The sequence below is a fragment of the Podarcis cretensis genome (genome assembly GCF_951804945.1).
Source record: "Podarcis cretensis genome assembly, chromosome: 14".
Lineage (NCBI taxonomy): Eukaryota > Metazoa > Chordata > Lepidosauria > Squamata > Lacertidae > Podarcis > Podarcis cretensis.
The window spans coordinates 47371928-47389896 of NC_137183.1; the positions used below are offsets into that span (position 1 = coordinate 47371928).

Consider the following 17969-nt stretch of genomic DNA (forward strand, 5'->3'; position numbering starts at 1 on the left):
CTCTGTGTGGTGTCTCTTGAAAAAGAGGAGCATTCTCTGGATTATTCTTCAGATAAGAAGTATAAGAAGGTATCTGAAGAAGTGTGCATGCACACAAAAGCTCATGCCAATAACAAACTGAGTTGGTCTCTAAGATGCTACTGGAAGGATTTTTTTTATTTTGTTTTGACTACGGCACACCAACCTGTAATCAGAAATCAATGACCCTGTGGGACCCATGTCTATCATTTCCAAGGGGGCTACTCTGAGTAGGACTGGTGTTGGCTGCAACCTAATAAAGATATTTATAAGAACTTAATGGACTTAAAGCCCTTTAAAATTAGAGGCATCTGTCGGCAGTATACAGTCCCCAGATGTGCCCTTTCGCAAAGCCCAGCTTCGGCTGGGGAGGGCGGGATATAAATAAAATTTATTATTATTATTATTATTATTATTATTATTATTATTATTATTATCTGCTCCCTAATATCTGATGACAGTTAACTCCCCTACCTCACCCCCCCCAAATCTAGGCAAACCCTCCCACTCTGCTCTCAAGTTGTCCTTCCTCGCAGCACAGCACCTTCCTTCCATCTCTCCTCTTCTCCCATCAGCCTTCATGGGCGTAGCCAGGATTTTTTTGGGGGGGGCCTTTCGTGGGGGGGGAGGCAGAACCTCAGCTTGCTATCTATTTTTATTGATTTTTGTTGATTTAGGGAGGGCATGTGCCCCTCCCTGCAACCCAGCTTGACTACGTCCATCAGCCTGCCCAACCTGCCTTCTTCTCCTGCATCTTCCTGCATCATTGCACTCCCGTCTCCATAGCAACCGGCCAGGAAGGAGAAGGTGCCTTGAGCATCACATCACATCCGCAGAGCCACAGAGAAGAGGAAGGGAGGGAAGGAAGGAAGGAAGGAAGGAGCCCAGGCTGCAATGATGAAGCAGGTGAGGGGAAGGAGAAATGCCGCAAGCTGCAGGGGGCCGTGGGCAGGAGAGTGTCAAATGGGGAGGGGAGTATTATGGGTTGTTGTTGTTGTCAATGGGCCTACAGTGTGCATAGGTGTGACAGTGAAGCTGCGGGGCCTCAGTCAGTGTGGAAATGTTTGGTGTGAGCTGGCAAGGCTTTTGGTGTGAAAAGGAAGGCAGCCTCATTTGGGAATAACCAGATGGCAAAAAGAAAAACAACTACCAAACTTTTAGAAGACATTTGAAGGCAGCCCTGTTTAGGGAAGCTTTTAATGTTTAATAGGTTACTGTATTTTAGTGTTCTGTTGGAAGCCGCCCAGAGTGGCTGGGGAAACCCAGCCAGATGGGCAGGGCATAAGTAATAAATTACTATTATTATTATAGGCAGTGTACATGACATACATTTGCAGCACCCCCCTAAGAACCCTGGGAACTGTAGTTTGTTCCAGGTGCTGGGATTCATAAAACTGCTACGGGTAAACCACAACTCCCATGATTTATTTATTTTTTGACTGGGTGTGCTTTAAATGAACCGGCTATAAGAAGCCTAAGTTGCCTTTAAATAGTTCTAATTTCCGACAGGAAGACCAGCCCAATTCCAATTTGTGTCGCTTTTGCTGTTGAACACAACAATTTTTTTTTTAAAAAAACATCTGCACAGCTTTCTTAGTTGTCTCTTTGCAAAACTACTTACATTGTGAAACAGCTGTTGGGCTGCCTCTTTAAATATTTTAACTTTGGTCACCTCCACTTTGCAGAAGGAACTCAAGGGCCTCCTGGAAATTTAGCTTTGCGCAACTGAAGCGGTTTGAAGAGCTCGGTTTCCCTGGCACGACAAACCAACGCTAAAAAAAACCCATAAAACTCCTCAGACTTTTTTTTTTTGCAGTTCATAAATCTTCCTGTTAATTGTTTGCTCATCCCATACCACATCTCAACCCATTTCCTGTCACTTTCCTAACCGCAAGAAGTCTGTGTCTAAACAAAGTGGCAGCCATGCTTCTGAATATCGGTTTGTTGGAAATCGCAGTTGTGGGGGGGGGAGTGCTTTTGTGCTTGGATCCTGCTCACGGGTTTCCCTTGTGAACACCTGGTCAGCCTCTGTGAGAACAGGATGCTGGACTATATGGGCCATTGACTTGGCCCACAGGGCTTTTCTTAAATTCTCATGGAAACCATAGGAGGGCAGCTCTGAGCTCTGTTCCCGCTTGCATGTTTCCCATAATACACATCTGGTTGGCTGCTCTGAGAACAGGATATTGGACTTGATGGGTCTTCCGCTTGATCCAGCAAGCTGCTCTTCTAGTCTTTTGCCTGGTTGAGCTAGGCTAGATGTGGGGAAGCAGTTAATTTAAAAGAATTATACGAGTTGCTAGAAGCCACAAGAGAGGAGAGTACTTTTGGACTCAAGTCCTGCTTGTGATCTTCCCACTGTTGGCCATTGCGTGCCCCCCAACATTTCTCTGATGAAAATAGGGACATCCTATTCAATAATAATACTGTAATAATAATGCAGCAGAGACATCACCTTGCCAACAAAGGTCCATAAACATTTTTGGGGGATAAAAATGTCAAGTCTTCACCAAGGATAACTATCCAGACTGGTCCTACATGGGCCAGAAAAAAGCTAGTGAAGTCCCCAAATAGGAGTTCCAACACAGGATGCTGGACCATTCGGGCCACTGGCCTGATGCAGCGGACTCTTCTTATGCCCTTAACCTTTGGCCCTCTGGGTGCTTGTTGTTGTTGTTTAGTCGTTTAGTCGTGTCCGACTCTTCGTGATCCCATGGACCAGAGCACGCCAGGCACTTCTGTCTTCCACTGCCTCCCACAGTTTGGTCAAACTCATGCTGGTAGCTTCGAGAACACTATCCAACCATCTTGTCCTCTGTCGTCCCTTTCTCCTTGGGCCCTCCATCTTTCCCAACATCAGGGTCTTTTCCAGGGAGTCTTCTCTTCTCATGAGGTGGCCAAAGTACTGGCGCCTCAGCTTCAGGATCTGTCCTTCCAGTGAGCACTCAGGGCTGATTTCCTTAAGAATGGATAGGTTTGATCTTCTTGCAGTCCATGGGACTCTCAAGAGTCTCCTCCAGCACCATAATTCAAAAGCATCAATTCTTTGGCAATCAGCCTTCTTTGTGGTCTAGCTCTCACTTCCATAAATCACTACTGGGAAAACCATAGCTTTAACTATACGGACCTTTGTTGGCAAGGTGATGTCTCTGCTTTTTAAGATGCTGTCTAGGTTTGTCATCGCTTTTCTCCCAAGAAGCAGGTGTCTTTTAATTTCGTGGCTGCTGTCACCTAATGCAGTGATCAAGGAGCCCAAGAAAGTAAAATCTCTCACTGCCTCCATTTCTTGCCCTTCTATTTGCCAGGAGGTGATGGGCCCAGTGGCCATGATCTTCCTTTTTTTGATGCTGAGCTTCTGCTGAACTACAGTTCCCATCCGCCCCAGCAAGCCCCAGCACCATCCGCCCCAGCAAGTGTGACCAATGGGATGATGGGAGTTGTGGTTCAGCAATGTCTGGCAGGTCCAGGATTCCTTACTGCATGCCCTAGACTAGAGCAACCGAGCATAGTTGTTCGGGACGATTGTTTGGTCCCCTTCACCTTACTGGCTTCCATTTCCTCCTAAAGTCGCCTCTGAGATCCAGCACCGAGGGCCTTCTGGCGGTTCCCTCATTGCGAGAAGTGAGGCTACAGGGAACCAGGCAGAGGGCCTTCTCGGTAGTGGCGCCCGACCTGTGGAACGCCCTCCCATCAGATGTCAAAGAGATAAAGAATTACCTGACATTCAGAAGACATCTTAAGGCAGCCCTGTTCAGGGAAGTTTTTAATATGTAATGCTGTATTGTTTTTAACACTGATTGGGAGCCGCCCAGAGTGGCTGGGGAAACTCAGCCAGATGGGCGGGGTATAAATAATAAATTATTATTATTATTATTATTATTATTATTATTATTATTATTACCACCCAACCATTTTAAGCTTCCCGTCTGCTTTGTGCCAAAACACAATGGGGGAATGTTCCAGGGGGTTCACACTGGCTGCGTGCTGCCTTCTTTTAATCTTCCTCCCTTTCCCACATTTGGAAAGATAATTCCCCTGTTTGCTGGGAAAAACATTCTTCAGAGATGACATCCCATTCCTGGCTGCACTTTCCCCCAGAACTGGACCTCCTGTGGCCATGCAACTTTCAGATTCATTTCAGCCACTCCCAATGTAGTAAACGCCTTTCCTAATTCCCCCGGAGGTTCAGATTTCCAGCTGGAGGCCAAATGAATTCTTTTGGGTGTGAAGTAATTGGCCTTCCTGGTTCTGTTTGTGGATTCCCAGCTACTGAATTACTGGATGTGCGTGAACGGCGCTTGGATGTACAGTGGTACCTCGGGTTACAGACTCTTCAGGTTATAGACGCTTCAGGTTACAAGCTCCGCTAACCCAGAAATAGTACCTCGGGTTAAGAAGTTTACCTCAGGATGAGAACAGAAATTGTGAGGCGGCAGCGGGAGGCCCCATTAGCTAAAGTGGTACCTCAGGTTAAGAACAGTTTCAGGTTAAGAACGGACCTCCAGAATGAATCAAGTTCTTAACCCGAGGTACCACTTTTTCACACATTGAACCTGCTTGAGTAAATGCTTTCCTGCAGGCAATTTCATAAGGAGAGCCTGCTGGATCAGGCCAATGGCCCACCAAGTCCAGCATCCTGTTTTCACAGTGGCCAACCAGATGCTTGTGGGAAACTAGCAAGCGGAATTGGAGCATGAGAGCATTCTCCTTTCATGTGGTTTTCAGCAATTGGTATTCAGAGGCATGGCAGCCACCAGCTATAGAGACAGGGCAATGCCAATGTGGCTAGTAGCCATCGCTAGCCCTTTCATCCATTACTTTCTTTAATTCATAGATATAGATAGATTTTCGGTTTTATACATTTCAATAATTTTACAATCATTTTAACATTTCAAAATTTGACTTTCTTCCCCGTCTTTCTGCGGTTCCTTAAATTTATTTTTAATATTTTCTGCAAATCCAAATTAACTCTTAATTTGCTCATTTATTCAGCTGCTTTAAATATATACCCTTATAAAACTGCAGCTTATTACAATAATCCTGCCAATGAGTACTTATCCGTTTACAGTTCGTTTTGTAAATATTCAATAAACCATTTCCATTCTTTTATAAAAAGTTTGTTATCTTGTTTTCGTATTTTTCCGGTAAGTTTTGCCACTTCTGTGTATGTGCCATAATTTTTTGCATCCGCTGGGATTTCTCTTCTTTCCATTTTTGGGCAAGTAACATTCTTGCCACTGTAGTCGCATACGCGAATAAATTTCAATACAGTTTGGGTAGTTCTGTCCCTATAATTCCCTAAAGGAAAGCTTCTGGGTGGTTGTTTTAACAGACATTATTTTAAACATATTTTTCAATTCATTCTATGTCATTTAATTCTTTTTGAAGCCATCTAGATTGGCGGCTATCACTGCCTTCTGTGGGGATGAATCTCATCCCCCTTCCTGATTCAGTTGATTCTGTATAGTGGACTTCTGGTCTTTGGGAAAAGAGGCTCATGCATGACATCAACAGCGAAGGAAGGAAGGAATTTTCACTACATCCTTCCTTTGATCAGTACTTTTTAAAAAATGCATGTGTGCTCGTGTGTCATTTCCAGACTTTAGCAGACGACACTGAAGACGTGTCTCTTGACTTCGGAAACGAAGAGGAGTTGGCCTTAAGGAAAGCAAAAATCAGGTAAATGAAGTAAATTAATTTTATTATTTACATACGCTCCAACATTTCTCTGATCAAAATAGGGACGTCCCATTCCACAATGATAATTTTACTATTTATACCCCACACATCTTATTGGGTTGGCCAAGCCACTCTGGGCAGCTTCCAGCATATATAAAAACATAATAAAACATTAAACATTAAAAAAACCCGTCCTTATACAGTGGTACCTCAGGTTACATACGCTTCAGGTTACAGACTCCGCTAACCCAGAAATAGAACCTCAGGTTAAGAACTTTGCTTCAGGATGAGAACAGAAATCATGCTCCGGTGGCGCGGCAGCAGCAGGAGGCCCATTAGCTAAAGTGGTGCTTCAGGTTAAGAACAGTTTCAGGTTATGAACGGACCTCCAGAATGAATTAAGTACTTAACCTGAGGTACCACTGTACAGGATTGCCTTCAGATGGCTCAGGGGTCAGATAACTCAACACCTTCCAACATTTCTCCAATGGAATTGGGGACATCCTAAGGAAAAGCGGGACATTCCAGGATCAAATCAGAAACCAGGACTGCTTCTATAAATCAGGGGTGTCCCTGCTCATCCCGTCGCGGGGATTCGAACTGCCGACCTTCCAATCAGCAAGCCCAAGAGGCTCAGTGGTTTAGACCACAGCACCACCCATGTCCCTAATCCTGTTGCTGTAGCAGCCCTCAAAAGGAGTACAGGGGAGATGCCTGTCTAAAGTCAATGGGCAGGGAGTTCCAGAAGGTAGGAGCTGCCACACTTAAACAATTGCTTTCAAGTGTGGAACGAATAGAGCTGCCAGGATTTTGGTTGTTGCTTTTTTTGCAAAGTTTTTAAGCTTGTTTAGTTTGGCCCAAAGTTGTTGAGCCGTTTTTTGCAAGATCCAAACAGCAGCAACAGCAGCAGCAGCAACAGAAAGAAGTTTTTGGGCTATTTTTAGGGAAATTTGCCAAAATCTACATTTTCTGCTCCCCACCTAGCCTCAGTCCATTTTATTATTATTTTTTTGAAATCATTTTTATTTGATTTTACAAATACAATTTTATAACAGTCCCAGTGCATATCCATATACAGATGTTACTCTGAATCACAATACTCCCCCCCCCATCCCCTTCATGGGTCCTTTTGTCAGCATTTTAAACCGCCTATTATTCCGTAGTCTATATTTTATATCAATCCATATTAGCCATAACATTTGTTACATTACAAGTGAGATTTTTGAAGGATGATTTAAGAAAATCAGCGGTTTTGCATATGCACTTGACCCTGGGCAGAGGATTGTATGACACACCTAACCAAAAATATCTGGAGAAAATTTTCTACCCTCAGTGACATCAATATGATTTGATACCTGTTGTCTGGTTTGGACAGGCGCATAATGCTTAATACAGCTAAATTAACCGGGGAGCTAAATTCACCAGGGAGCTTTCCCAACCTAGACAATGCCAAGTGGTCACCCTCAAAATTTAAGATTCTATGTTTTTGTGTGGTTTTTTTAATGCATGCTTTATTTATTACATAGGCCAAGCCTTTTATTTTCAAGTGCAATTATTATGTATATTTTCTACTTATACGATTCTGTTTGGCTACAACCAGCATTCGGTTGCCTTGTTAGTGAAATTTGAATCTGGATATGGGAGGCTGTGGAAAAGATGGCTCTGTCCCCAGGAACACGCCAACTTCTCAAGTCTCGAAGAGTCTCACAACGGTGGAACTGGGGAGACTCTGCACTAAATGAACTATAAGAACTTCAGAAAAGATGCTCCATTTCTGAAACCTCGGCTGCACGTTTCAATGTACATACAAAGCTGAGAAGTTTGGGACTTTTCTGTTGTGTTGTTGTTAAACCACAGCTGTTAATACGACTCCACATGCAACTTCATTTTTTACCATATTCCACAAAGGGGAACCCCAGGCTTCTGTTAAAAACAACACCAGACAAAACATACAGATCTATGAGGAAATGAGAGACCCATTGCTTCTGTCTCTTTTCAGCGAAAGGATCTCAAGCGTGGCTGCTGCAAGTTGTCTGCAAGTACAGTTTTTAAATGTTTCCATGCATTTAAAAATATTCCAATTCCTGTTTAAGAACAAACTTGAGCAGCTAGCCCAAAGAGCCCATTAAATGCAATAGATGTGGTTCGAATGACTAAGATGGAACCAATACGTACCGTATTTTTCGCTCCATAAGATACACCTGACCATAAGACGCACCTAGTTTTTAGAGGAGGAAAACATGGAAAAAATATTTTGAATCAAATGTTGTACTAAACTATTTAAAGCAGCAAAGTGGGCAACTCCTGTCTTCCCTCCCTCCTCTATGGCTCACTTTAAAGCAGCAAAGCGGACAGGAGCCGCTTACACGTAACTCCACGCAGCATTCGCTTCATAAGACACACAGACATTTCCCCTTACTTTTTAGGAGGAAAAAATTGTGTCTTATGGAGTGAAAAATATGGTAATTCACTGGAAAGGTGCATTTAAAAGGTTTTACGCCTATACTTCCATGCTTTACTTTGCTGCATATTTTGTGATTTTAACTGTCTGCTGGGATTCTCTCACCAGAGAGTACTTGCCCCAAACTTGGGTCTTGACTTCTGGGATGCAACACAAAACAGCTTAGCATATGTTCCGGATCGTTCTCTCCTAGGCACCCTCTGGCCACCTTCTTCCACCTCTTTTTCCGAGTGAGTGCCATCGTGACCTACCTAGTCTGTGACTGGTTCAGCAAAAGTTTCATTGCCTGTTTCGTCCTCATTCTCCTCCTCCTGTCCTTCGACTTCTGGTCTGTGAAGGTAAGGACGCTCTGGGCATCTCACAACTCTTAACATTATGCCACCTTGCGCCATTTTGTCTTTCATCCAATGGCGTGAAACAGTCTGCCATCTCCCCTCTCCTTAGTCTCAGTGTTGCCCTTGTAATGCTCCGCAGGGAGAAGGAGGATAGGGACAAAACCAGACTCCATTGGCACCGTCAGGCGCCACCTACTGTTAGTCCTCCTGCATTGTGCCCTAGCAGTCCCAATGGGCACCATCCAACACTGCCTTCGTTGTGGCATAAGTACATAAGAAGAGCCCTGAAGCTGGATCAGGCCAGTGGCCCAGTTAGCCTGGCATCCTGATCCAAAAATACAGATCTCTCTATGAAAATGGTGTACCAGTGGTATTTAACTCCTAGTAAGTTAGCAAAAATGCAAGTACAAATACCTGCTGGAAATGTAAAGAAAAAGAAGGTACCTTTTGCCATATGTGGTGGCTGTGTAAGGTAATAAAAGCATTCTAGGAAATGATATATAATGAACTGAAAAAAATGTTTAAAATAACTTTTATTTTTAAAAAACCAGAAGCTCAGGAACCTAGAAGACAAAACCTTCAGGAAAGAATGGGAAACATTTTTCATTTATTTAGGAGACCACTACAAGCAGATGAAAACAAACACTGCGGACAATATGGACAGATACAAAATACAGATTATGAAATAATATGCAGTTGAAAAAGTTGACAATAGGACCCGTGGAGGGGATGGGGAGATGTCTGGAGATTCCGGGAAATCTCTAAATATGGATATGTATTTGATATTGTTGCAACTTTACACTTGTGAAATCAAAAAAAAAAAATGATTATAAAAAAACCAAAAATACAGACCTCTCTAGCTGGCTGGTTTTCACCTTCTCATTTAGAACGTCACTGGAAGGCTGCTGGTCGGTTTGCGATGGTGGAACCAGATTGATGAGGACGGGAAGAGCCACTGGGTGTACGAAGCGAAAAAGGTATTCCTTTACTTTGTCTTTTGCAGAGCATAGAAGGGCCCTTGCTGGTGGACCATGTGTTGCAGCGGGCAATAGCTCAGTTGGTAGATTCTGAGACTCTTAATCTCCCAGGGTTGGGGCTTCGAGCCTCACGTTGGGCCAAAGATTCCTGCACTGCAGAGGGTTGGACAGGATGACCCTCATGGCAGTCAGTGTGGTGTAGTGGTTAAAAGCGGTAGACTTGTAATCTGGTGAACCGGGTTCGCGTCCCCGCTCCTCCACATGCAGCTGCTGGGTGACCTTGGGCTAGTCACACTTCTCTGAAGTCTCTCAGCCCCACTCACCTCACAGAGTGTTTGTTGTGGGGGAGGAAGGGAAAAGGAGAATGTTTGAGACTCCTTTGGGTAGTGATAAAGCAGGATATCATATCCAAACTCCTCTTCCTCCTCCTCCTCTTCTTCTTCTTCTTCTTCTTCTTCTTCTTCTTCTTCATGGTCCTTTCCAAGTCTATGATTCTATTATTCTAAGTGGTTCCCAAACTTTATTCAGACTCCACACGATTCCATAAACACATCAGCAGTGCCCCCTACACCCTATTAAAAAGCATAATTCAGAATACAGTTGTACTTTGGTTTTCGAACAGAATGCATTCCGAATGCGCAGGCGCACCGGAAACAATTGAGGAAGCCGCATCGGATGTTCAGCTTCCCCAAAAAACATTCAAAAACTGGAACACTCACTCCTGGGTTTCAATCGTTCGGGAGCCAAAACGTACGAGTCCCAAGGTGTTCAACAGCCAAGGTACGACTGTAGTGGCTCACACAACCCCCTAAGGAAGATAATAACACAACAGAATTCAAAACAGAAACAATTAAGTGTACATTTATTCACAATCTAATTGAGACCATTTAGTTTAGTTAATTTGACAAAATTGATGGATGTGATCCAGTGAGACCAGCCTTTCATAATCTGATGGTACCCTGGTTCTCGAATGGCTTAGTTGACGAACAAATTAGCTCCTGAACACCAAAAACCCAGAGGTGAGTGTTCTGGTTTTTGAACGTTCCTGGAAGCTGAACGTCCAACTCAGCTTTCGCTTGAGTGAAGGAAGCTCAGCAGCCAATCAGAAGCCGCGCCTTGGTTTCTGAACAGTTTTGGGAGTTGCACGGACTCCCGGAATGGATTAAGTTTGAGAACCAAGGTTCTATTGTAATCCTAGCTAATGCCAAGCATCCCAGGGTGAGTTACTCACCACTTTGGGAACCACTAGTCTAACATACATGGGACGCGGGTGGCACTGTGGGTTAAAGCCTCAGCGCCTAGGACTTGCCGATCGAAAGGTTGGCGGTTCGAATCCCCGTGGCGGGTTGCGCTCCCGTCGTTCGGTCCCAGCGCCTGCCAACCTAGCAGTTCAAAAGCACCTTCGGGTGCAAGTAGATAAATAGGGACTGCTTACCAGCGGGAAGGTAAACGGCATTTCGTGTGCTGCGCTGGCTCGCCAGATGCAGCTTGTCACGCTGGCCACGTGACCTGGAAGTGTCTGCGGACAGCGCTGGCTCCCGGCTTATAGAGTGAGATGAGTGCACAACCCTAGAGTCTGGCAAGATTGGCCCGTACGGGCAGGGGTACCTTTACCTTTACCTTTAGTCTAACATACAGGGAAAGCGCAGGAAGAGGTTTGTAATGTCAAGAATGGGGAGGGGGGAAGTGGATGGAGATAATTTTTTTTCTCCTCCCCCCTACAATATTATTGCTCGGAGTCCTCCAATAGATGGCAGACAGAAGAAAGGACTTCGTCAAATAATATGCAATTAAGTTTTTGACTACACTCCTGTTGGATGCACACAAGCCACCCAAAATGAGGGAAACAAAGCAACAGTTGCCTCATTTAGGCCTGGAATTTTTATGCCATCTTATGTGTATAGCAAGGGCGGTCCACATAATGATAATTTTATAATAAATTTATTATTTATATGCCACCCATCTGACTGGACTGGGTTGCCCCAGCCGCTCCCAACAAAATTTTAACATTTAATATTAAAATATTAAAAACACAATAAAACATCAACCATTAAAAACTTCCCTGATCAGGGCTGCCAAATCTGCTCAACAACTTTTGGGGTGTCCTGGTTTTTGCTTTTTGAAAAATGGCAACCCTACCGTCTGCCTGCTTACACATTTGGCGATAGAGGTCATTTCCTCCAAACCACGCTCATCTGTCTGACACCTGATGCCAAGTGATTCCAGATGTGGGGGGTCTAGAAATCTATTGCAGTTTTTCATTTAAAATACTGCTTAGTGTTGGGGTTTTTTTTAAAGACCTAAAGCCATGTGCAAATGAAAGTAACGTCTATCAAAATGAAAAATGAGCATAAAATGCAATTCCACAGTGACCGTTACAATGATGTGGCCAATATTTCTTGAGTAAACGAAAAAAAGGCCTTTTTTTTTAAAATGCATAGGATCAACATATCCACCAAACGATACCAAATTTTAAGGAAGTTTATTGCCGATAATGAGGAAATGAATCTGTTTTCCTAGAATCAGATTATATATGGCAGAAGTTCCCATTTCTGTTTAATTCTGCGTCATTTTTGCAGAGATTTCGGCTGATGGTAACCCACCCCTCTCTTTCCCCCCCTTTCCTCCTCCATAGGTCCCGTCAACCGTAGCTGCCCCCACCGAAGTCGAAGCCCGGATATTTTGGCTGGGCCTGATTATCTGCCCGGTCATCTGGACGCTTTTCTTCTTCAGCACCTTGTTTTCCTTGAAGCTGAAATGGCTGGTAAGGGGTTGGACAAAAGTTTGCAAGAGCCCAGGGGGCAGAAGTGGGGCATGGAGGGAGAGGAAGACCTGTTGAAAAGGCAGAAGTCCTTGCACCAATGGGACATCTTTGTTGGATACAAGCCTATACAGATGCGATAAATAATATTGGCTATAGCTCTTCACACCCCAGATCATAGCACAGGGGTCAGCAAACTTTTTCAGCAGGAGGCTGGTCCACTGTCCCTCAGACCTAGTGGGGGGCCGAACTATATTTTTTTTGGGGGGGGGGGGAATGAACGAATTCCTATGTCCCACAAAGAACCCAGAGATGCATTTTAAATAAAAGCACACATTCCACTCATGTAAAAACACCAGGCAGGCCCCACAAAGAACCCAGAGATGCATTTTAAATAAAAGCACACATTCTACTCATGTAAAAACACCAGGCAGGCCCCACAAATAACCCAGAGATGTTTTTAAATAAAAGGACACATTCTACTCATGTAAAAACACGCTGATTCCTGGACGGTCCATGGGCCAGATTGAGAAGGTGATTGGGCCGGATCTGGCCCCCGGGCCTTAGTTTGCCAACCCATGTCATGGCACATGAAAGAACAGTCATAACTCACCACCCAGCTTCTGATGGAAAAACTTGGGGATCTACATTAAGGGAAAAAAGCAATAGTCACAGAAGTCTCTTCAATCTTGGAAGGTAGCCAAGGTTAGGGGTAGAGAAAAAAATTGACTCAGTACACAATTAAAGACAATTTATCAAATTCGCACTGACCTAGAACACAGCTGAAATTTGTGCCTATCTGAATTTTGCAATGCAGTTGTCCAACTAACATTTACAAGAAGGCATTGATATTAGGGGAAAGCATGCATGAAGAGGAAGATATTCATGAATATTATAGATATGATTCTGTGAACCGCCCTGAGATCTTATGATGAAGGGCAGTATATAAGTCTAATTAATAATAATAATAATAATAATAACAACAACACAGAGAAAAATGCTTTGCGTTAGGGGAAATTGCTTGCAAAAATGGGTGCATTCGTCAAAACTGCATTTGAGTTTGTTAGGAGAAATTCACAACAAAATGCCTCTGGAATTTTCACAAGGATTTCATATACTTTTGCAAATTTCTGCAAAACGTGGAGAACTGAATTTCATATTGGAAAACGGGAAAACTGAGAGAGCCGAAATTGACTGATCTATCCATCTCTAGTCAAGATGGATAAGTAACTCCCAACAGAATATCCGAGAAGATAATTTGTTTTTTGCATTTCTAGCCCACCTTTTCCTCCAAGGAGCTCAAAGTGGTGTACCTATGATATGATATGATATGATACGATACGATACGATACGATATCTTTATTGTCATTGTCCCCTGCGGAACAATGAAATTGAAAAACTACATAAAACTACATAAAAACTACATAAAACTACCACAAAACTACATAAAACTACATCAAAACTACATAAAACTACATAAAACCCCTTAAAAACTCTAAAACTCAATTTTAAAATACACTATACTACAGAGACCGCTTATGCTGCGTTTAGAACTAGAATTGCATTAGCGTAGAAACTGTTTTTCAGGCGGCGAGTCCTGGCCTTTATAACCCTATACCTTCTTCCAGAAGGCAGAAGCTGAAAGAGATCATTTCTGGGGTGCGTACTATCATGTGCTATCTCTGCCGCTTTCTTATGGCACCTGGCAGCATAGATTTGATCTAAGGTGGGAAGAGTGCACCCAATAATTCTCTCTGCAGTCTTTACAACCCTGGATAGCATTGTTTTTTCCCTGGCCGTGCAGCTCCCAAACCACACACACAGACCATAAGTTAGTACGCTCTCTACAGTGCAATGGTAGAATGCCATCAACAGGTCCTTTGAGAGATTGTTTTTCCGGAGGATTCTCAGAAAATATAACCTCTGCTGTGCTCTCTTCACCAGGTCTTTGCTGTTCTCTCCCCAGGTTAGGTCGTCTCTCAACTCCATTCCCAGAAATCGAAACACTGAGACCTGTTCCACGCACTTCCCCTCAATAATAAGTGGCTGAATATTCAATTTACATTTCCTAAAGTCCACAATGATCTCTTTTGTTTTCTTTAAGTTAAGCAGTAAGTTGTTTTTCCTGCACCACTCCCCCAACTGCTCAACTTCCTTCCTATAGGCCGTCTCCCCCTCTCCAGCCGTAATTAAACCAACCACCGTTGTATCATCTGCGAACTTAACGATCTTATTACTGGGGTATTTGGGGGCACAGTCAGCTGTATAGAGCGTGTATAAAAGCGGGCTCAACACGCACCCCTGCGGCGTCCCCGTATTCGTGATGAGATCCGCAGAGATCTTCTTCTTCTTCTTCTTCTTCTTCTTCTTCTTCTTCTTATTCTTATTCTTATTCTTATTGTTATTATTAAGTGCACACTCAGTGGTGCATTCTGTGCACTGCCAACACACTTGCTGGTAAACATCCCAACCTGCTTCTGTTTGCTGTTTGTTGCAGGCACTCGTGATAGCTGGCATCTGCCTCCAAGCTGCCAACCTCTACGGCTACGTCCACTGCAAATTAGGAGGCTCGCAAACCATCCACAAAGTCACCTCGAGATTCCCGGCACAACAGATATTCCAGAGGGTGAGTTAGCGCTGGCTGTTTAGCCAGCCTTGAGTCAAGGTGAGGCATGGCTGGTCCACATCCAACACCACAAAGGAATGGAAATGCAGATTGCAATTTTGATATGTCAAGGTTAAATAGACGGACAACATTGCTGTGGGTTGGTGGGGTGGAGTTTGCATGATGTCTCGAGTCCCTTCCAATTCTTGGGCTCCTGTACCCAGTGAGGGTTAGCATCTAAGAGAGGAGGTTGCCGATTTGGTCAGACAAGTTTCTTTGCAAGTCAATGACCTTAGCTAGCCGCTTAAGTCTCCTTAAGGGATGCGGGTGGCACTGTAGTCTAAACCCCTGGGCCTCTTGGGCTTGCTGGTCAGAAGGTCGGCGGTTCAAATCCCTGCGACGGAGTGAGCTCCCGTTGCTCGTTCCCAGCTCCTGCCAACCTAGCAGTTTGAAAGCACACCAAAAATGCAAGTAGTTAAATAGGTACTGCTCCGGCGGGAAGGTAAACGGCGTTTCCATGCGCTGCTCTGGTTTCGCCAGAAGCAGTTTAGTCATGCTGGCCACATGACCTGGAAAAACTGGCTGCGGACAAATGCCAGCTCCCTCGGCCTTTAAAGCAAGATGAGTGCCGCAACCCCAGAGTCGTCTGCGACTAGACTTAACTGTCAGGGGTCCTTTACCTTTAGGTGTCCTCATCAGCATCCGAAAAGATTAGAATAGAATAGAATAGAATAGAATAGAATAGAATAGAATAGAATAGAATAGAATAGAATAGAATAGATGTAGCATTCCTTCTAAAAAGGCCCAGGGCGGAAGAGGGCAGTCTCTCTCTCTCCTTTTCTCGATCAATACAGCCTGAACACAAAGGGATATACCATCATACCTTGGATCCTGAACACCTTGCAAGTCGAACGTTTTGGCTCCCAAACGCCGGAAACCCAGAAGTGAGTGTTCCTGTTTGCGAACGTTCTTTGGAACCCGAACGTCCAACAGGGCTTCCACGGCTTCCAATTGGCCGGAGGACCTTCTTGCAGCCAATTAGAAGCCGTGTTTTGGTTTCCGAATGTTTCGGAAGTCGGACGGACTTCCAGAACAGATTCCGTTTGACTTCCAAGGTGTGACTGTATAGTCAAGACCAACAAGCAAGGCTGGATAGAAGAGGAAAATCAGTAGCTGCTGCGTTCTTCAGTTTTGCAGGGATTGAGAACGACTAGTTGATGCAATCTAACAGAGACTTCTGAAGGGGGCTTGGGCAGCCATGACAAAGACGCAAGACATTTTATGTGTGTTGCAGGATATGCCAGAGGATTTTCAGAAGACCGTCCTGAAGGGCATGGGGACACGAAACCATTAGAGCAGAAAGAAGTGTGGAAAACTGATTACCGGTAGGAACAATTTGATAGCATTGTTCTGGTGCTAAATGAAGACCATCAGCTTATTGTTTGAAAAGCCCAGATGCAACACCACCTCCCACCTCCTATCTGTTGCACTCAGCGACACCAGCCACCCAACAAGTCCCTCTTGCCTCCCCTCTTTTGCAAGCTATTCTCGTCTCTTCCTCTATTAGAGATTCTGGTATTCCCCTCTGTCCAACTCATCCCTAGCACAAAAGTTGGCAACTTTGGTCGCGGAGGAGGAACTGAAACAAACCACTTCCACCCGTCCGCACAACCAGCCTCGGGAGCCATCAGTCAAGGCTCGTCTGCCCAATGGCAGACGCCAGTGTGGTGCCAGTGTGTTGAGAACCAGTGTGGTGTAGTGGTTAAGAGCGCTAGTCTCGTAATCTGGGGAACCGGGTTCGCGTCTCCGCTCCTCCACATGCAGCTGCTGGGTGACCTTGGGCCAGTCACACTTCTTTGAAGTCTCTCAGCCCCACTCACCTCACAGAGTGTTTGTTGTGGGGGAGGAAGGGAAAAGGAGAATGTTAGCCGCTTTGAGACTCCTGAAGGGGAGTGAAAGGGGGGATATCAAATCCAAACGCCTCTTCTTCTTCTTCTTCTTCTTCTTCTTCTATGGGCTCTGCCAATTCCAAAGGGCGCTGTTGACCCACACTTTCAACAGACCTCCTAAGCAGAGCCAGAGCATTGTATAGGGTAGGGGTCAGCAAACTTTTTCAGCAGGGGGCTGGTCCACTGTCCCTCAGACCTTGGCGAGAGGGTGGATAGACTGTCTGCAGGCCGGATTTAGAAGACGATTGGGCCTGATCCAGCCCCCAGGCATTAGTTTGCCTACTCATGGTCCAATTCAGATTTCATTTCCTAGTCAGTCATGTTCCCCCTGGCCATTTTATTTCTTCAAAGAACTGGGAGTGTGGGAGCCCACTGCTGTTTTTTGACAGGGCAGCGGTCCACAAACAAGTGTATGCACTTTGGCACAACCTCTTTCTTGTGCTTAGGGGGAGAGGTAGTTGGGAGCACTAACTAGTTATCCAACCAGCAAGGTTTCCTGCCTGGAACCTTGGGGAGCCCCTGGCAGTTAAACAAAGTGGCCCAATGGCATCAATCTGTGAGAGGCAACTTTCCTCTTTCCTTGAGCCCTTCCTTCAGAATCCATGAGGACTAGAATATTTAATTCTAGAGGCAGATGTCAGAGGTAGAGCATACGTTGCATAAATCCCTGGCATTTCGAGGCACGACTAGGAGAGACTTCTCTCCCATCCTGAAAAGCTGCTTCTGGTCCATGCAGTTTGAAGGACTGTTGGTCTGATTCTGTACAATTTCCTGTGTTCCTGGGAACTAGTAGACATGGAGGGGGCAGACTTTGCTCATGGGCCTGGGGGTCCCTACTCTTTAATGTGGCATTGTTCCAGTTCACAGCCAGACTAAGAAACAATGCAGCTAGTCCACAGCACAGAACCCCGCTAAACACTTACGCATTTGCTATTTAAATTATAACTCTCATATGTATTCTGATCTTCCAGATCCAACACGAAGACTGGCAATCAAGAGAACCTGCGGTCTAAATATGGATCATCCCCCAACAACTTTATTCATCGGCAATTACTGAAAACAAAACTAAGGAGACTGAAGCAGAACACAGAAATGATTGTGAGAAACTCTCCTTAAAGAGAGAGATGTACGTTTCTAAATAAAAGAACTTTCTACCGAAATATGTGTTTTAATTTTAGTTTAGC

At 44.5% G+C, this 17969-nt stretch overlaps 1 protein-coding gene across 1 annotated transcript; it reads left to right on the forward strand.

Annotated features, from left to right (window-relative positions):
- The first annotated feature begins 671 nt into the window (after positions 1-671).
- TVP23A (trans-golgi network vesicle protein 23 homolog A) lies at positions 672-17945 on the forward strand. Its single transcript, XM_079954046.1, has 8 exons — positions 672-924; positions 5618-5697; positions 8352-8496; positions 9381-9470; positions 12106-12234; positions 14729-14857; positions 16131-16221; positions 17757-17945. Exons 1-7 carry the CDS (start codon positions 913-915, stop codon positions 16188-16190), a joined length of 645 nt encoding a protein of 214 aa, XP_079810172.1. The 5' UTR covers positions 672-912; the 3' UTR covers positions 16191-16221; positions 17757-17945.
- The last annotated feature ends 24 nt before the right edge of the window (positions 17946-17969 follow it).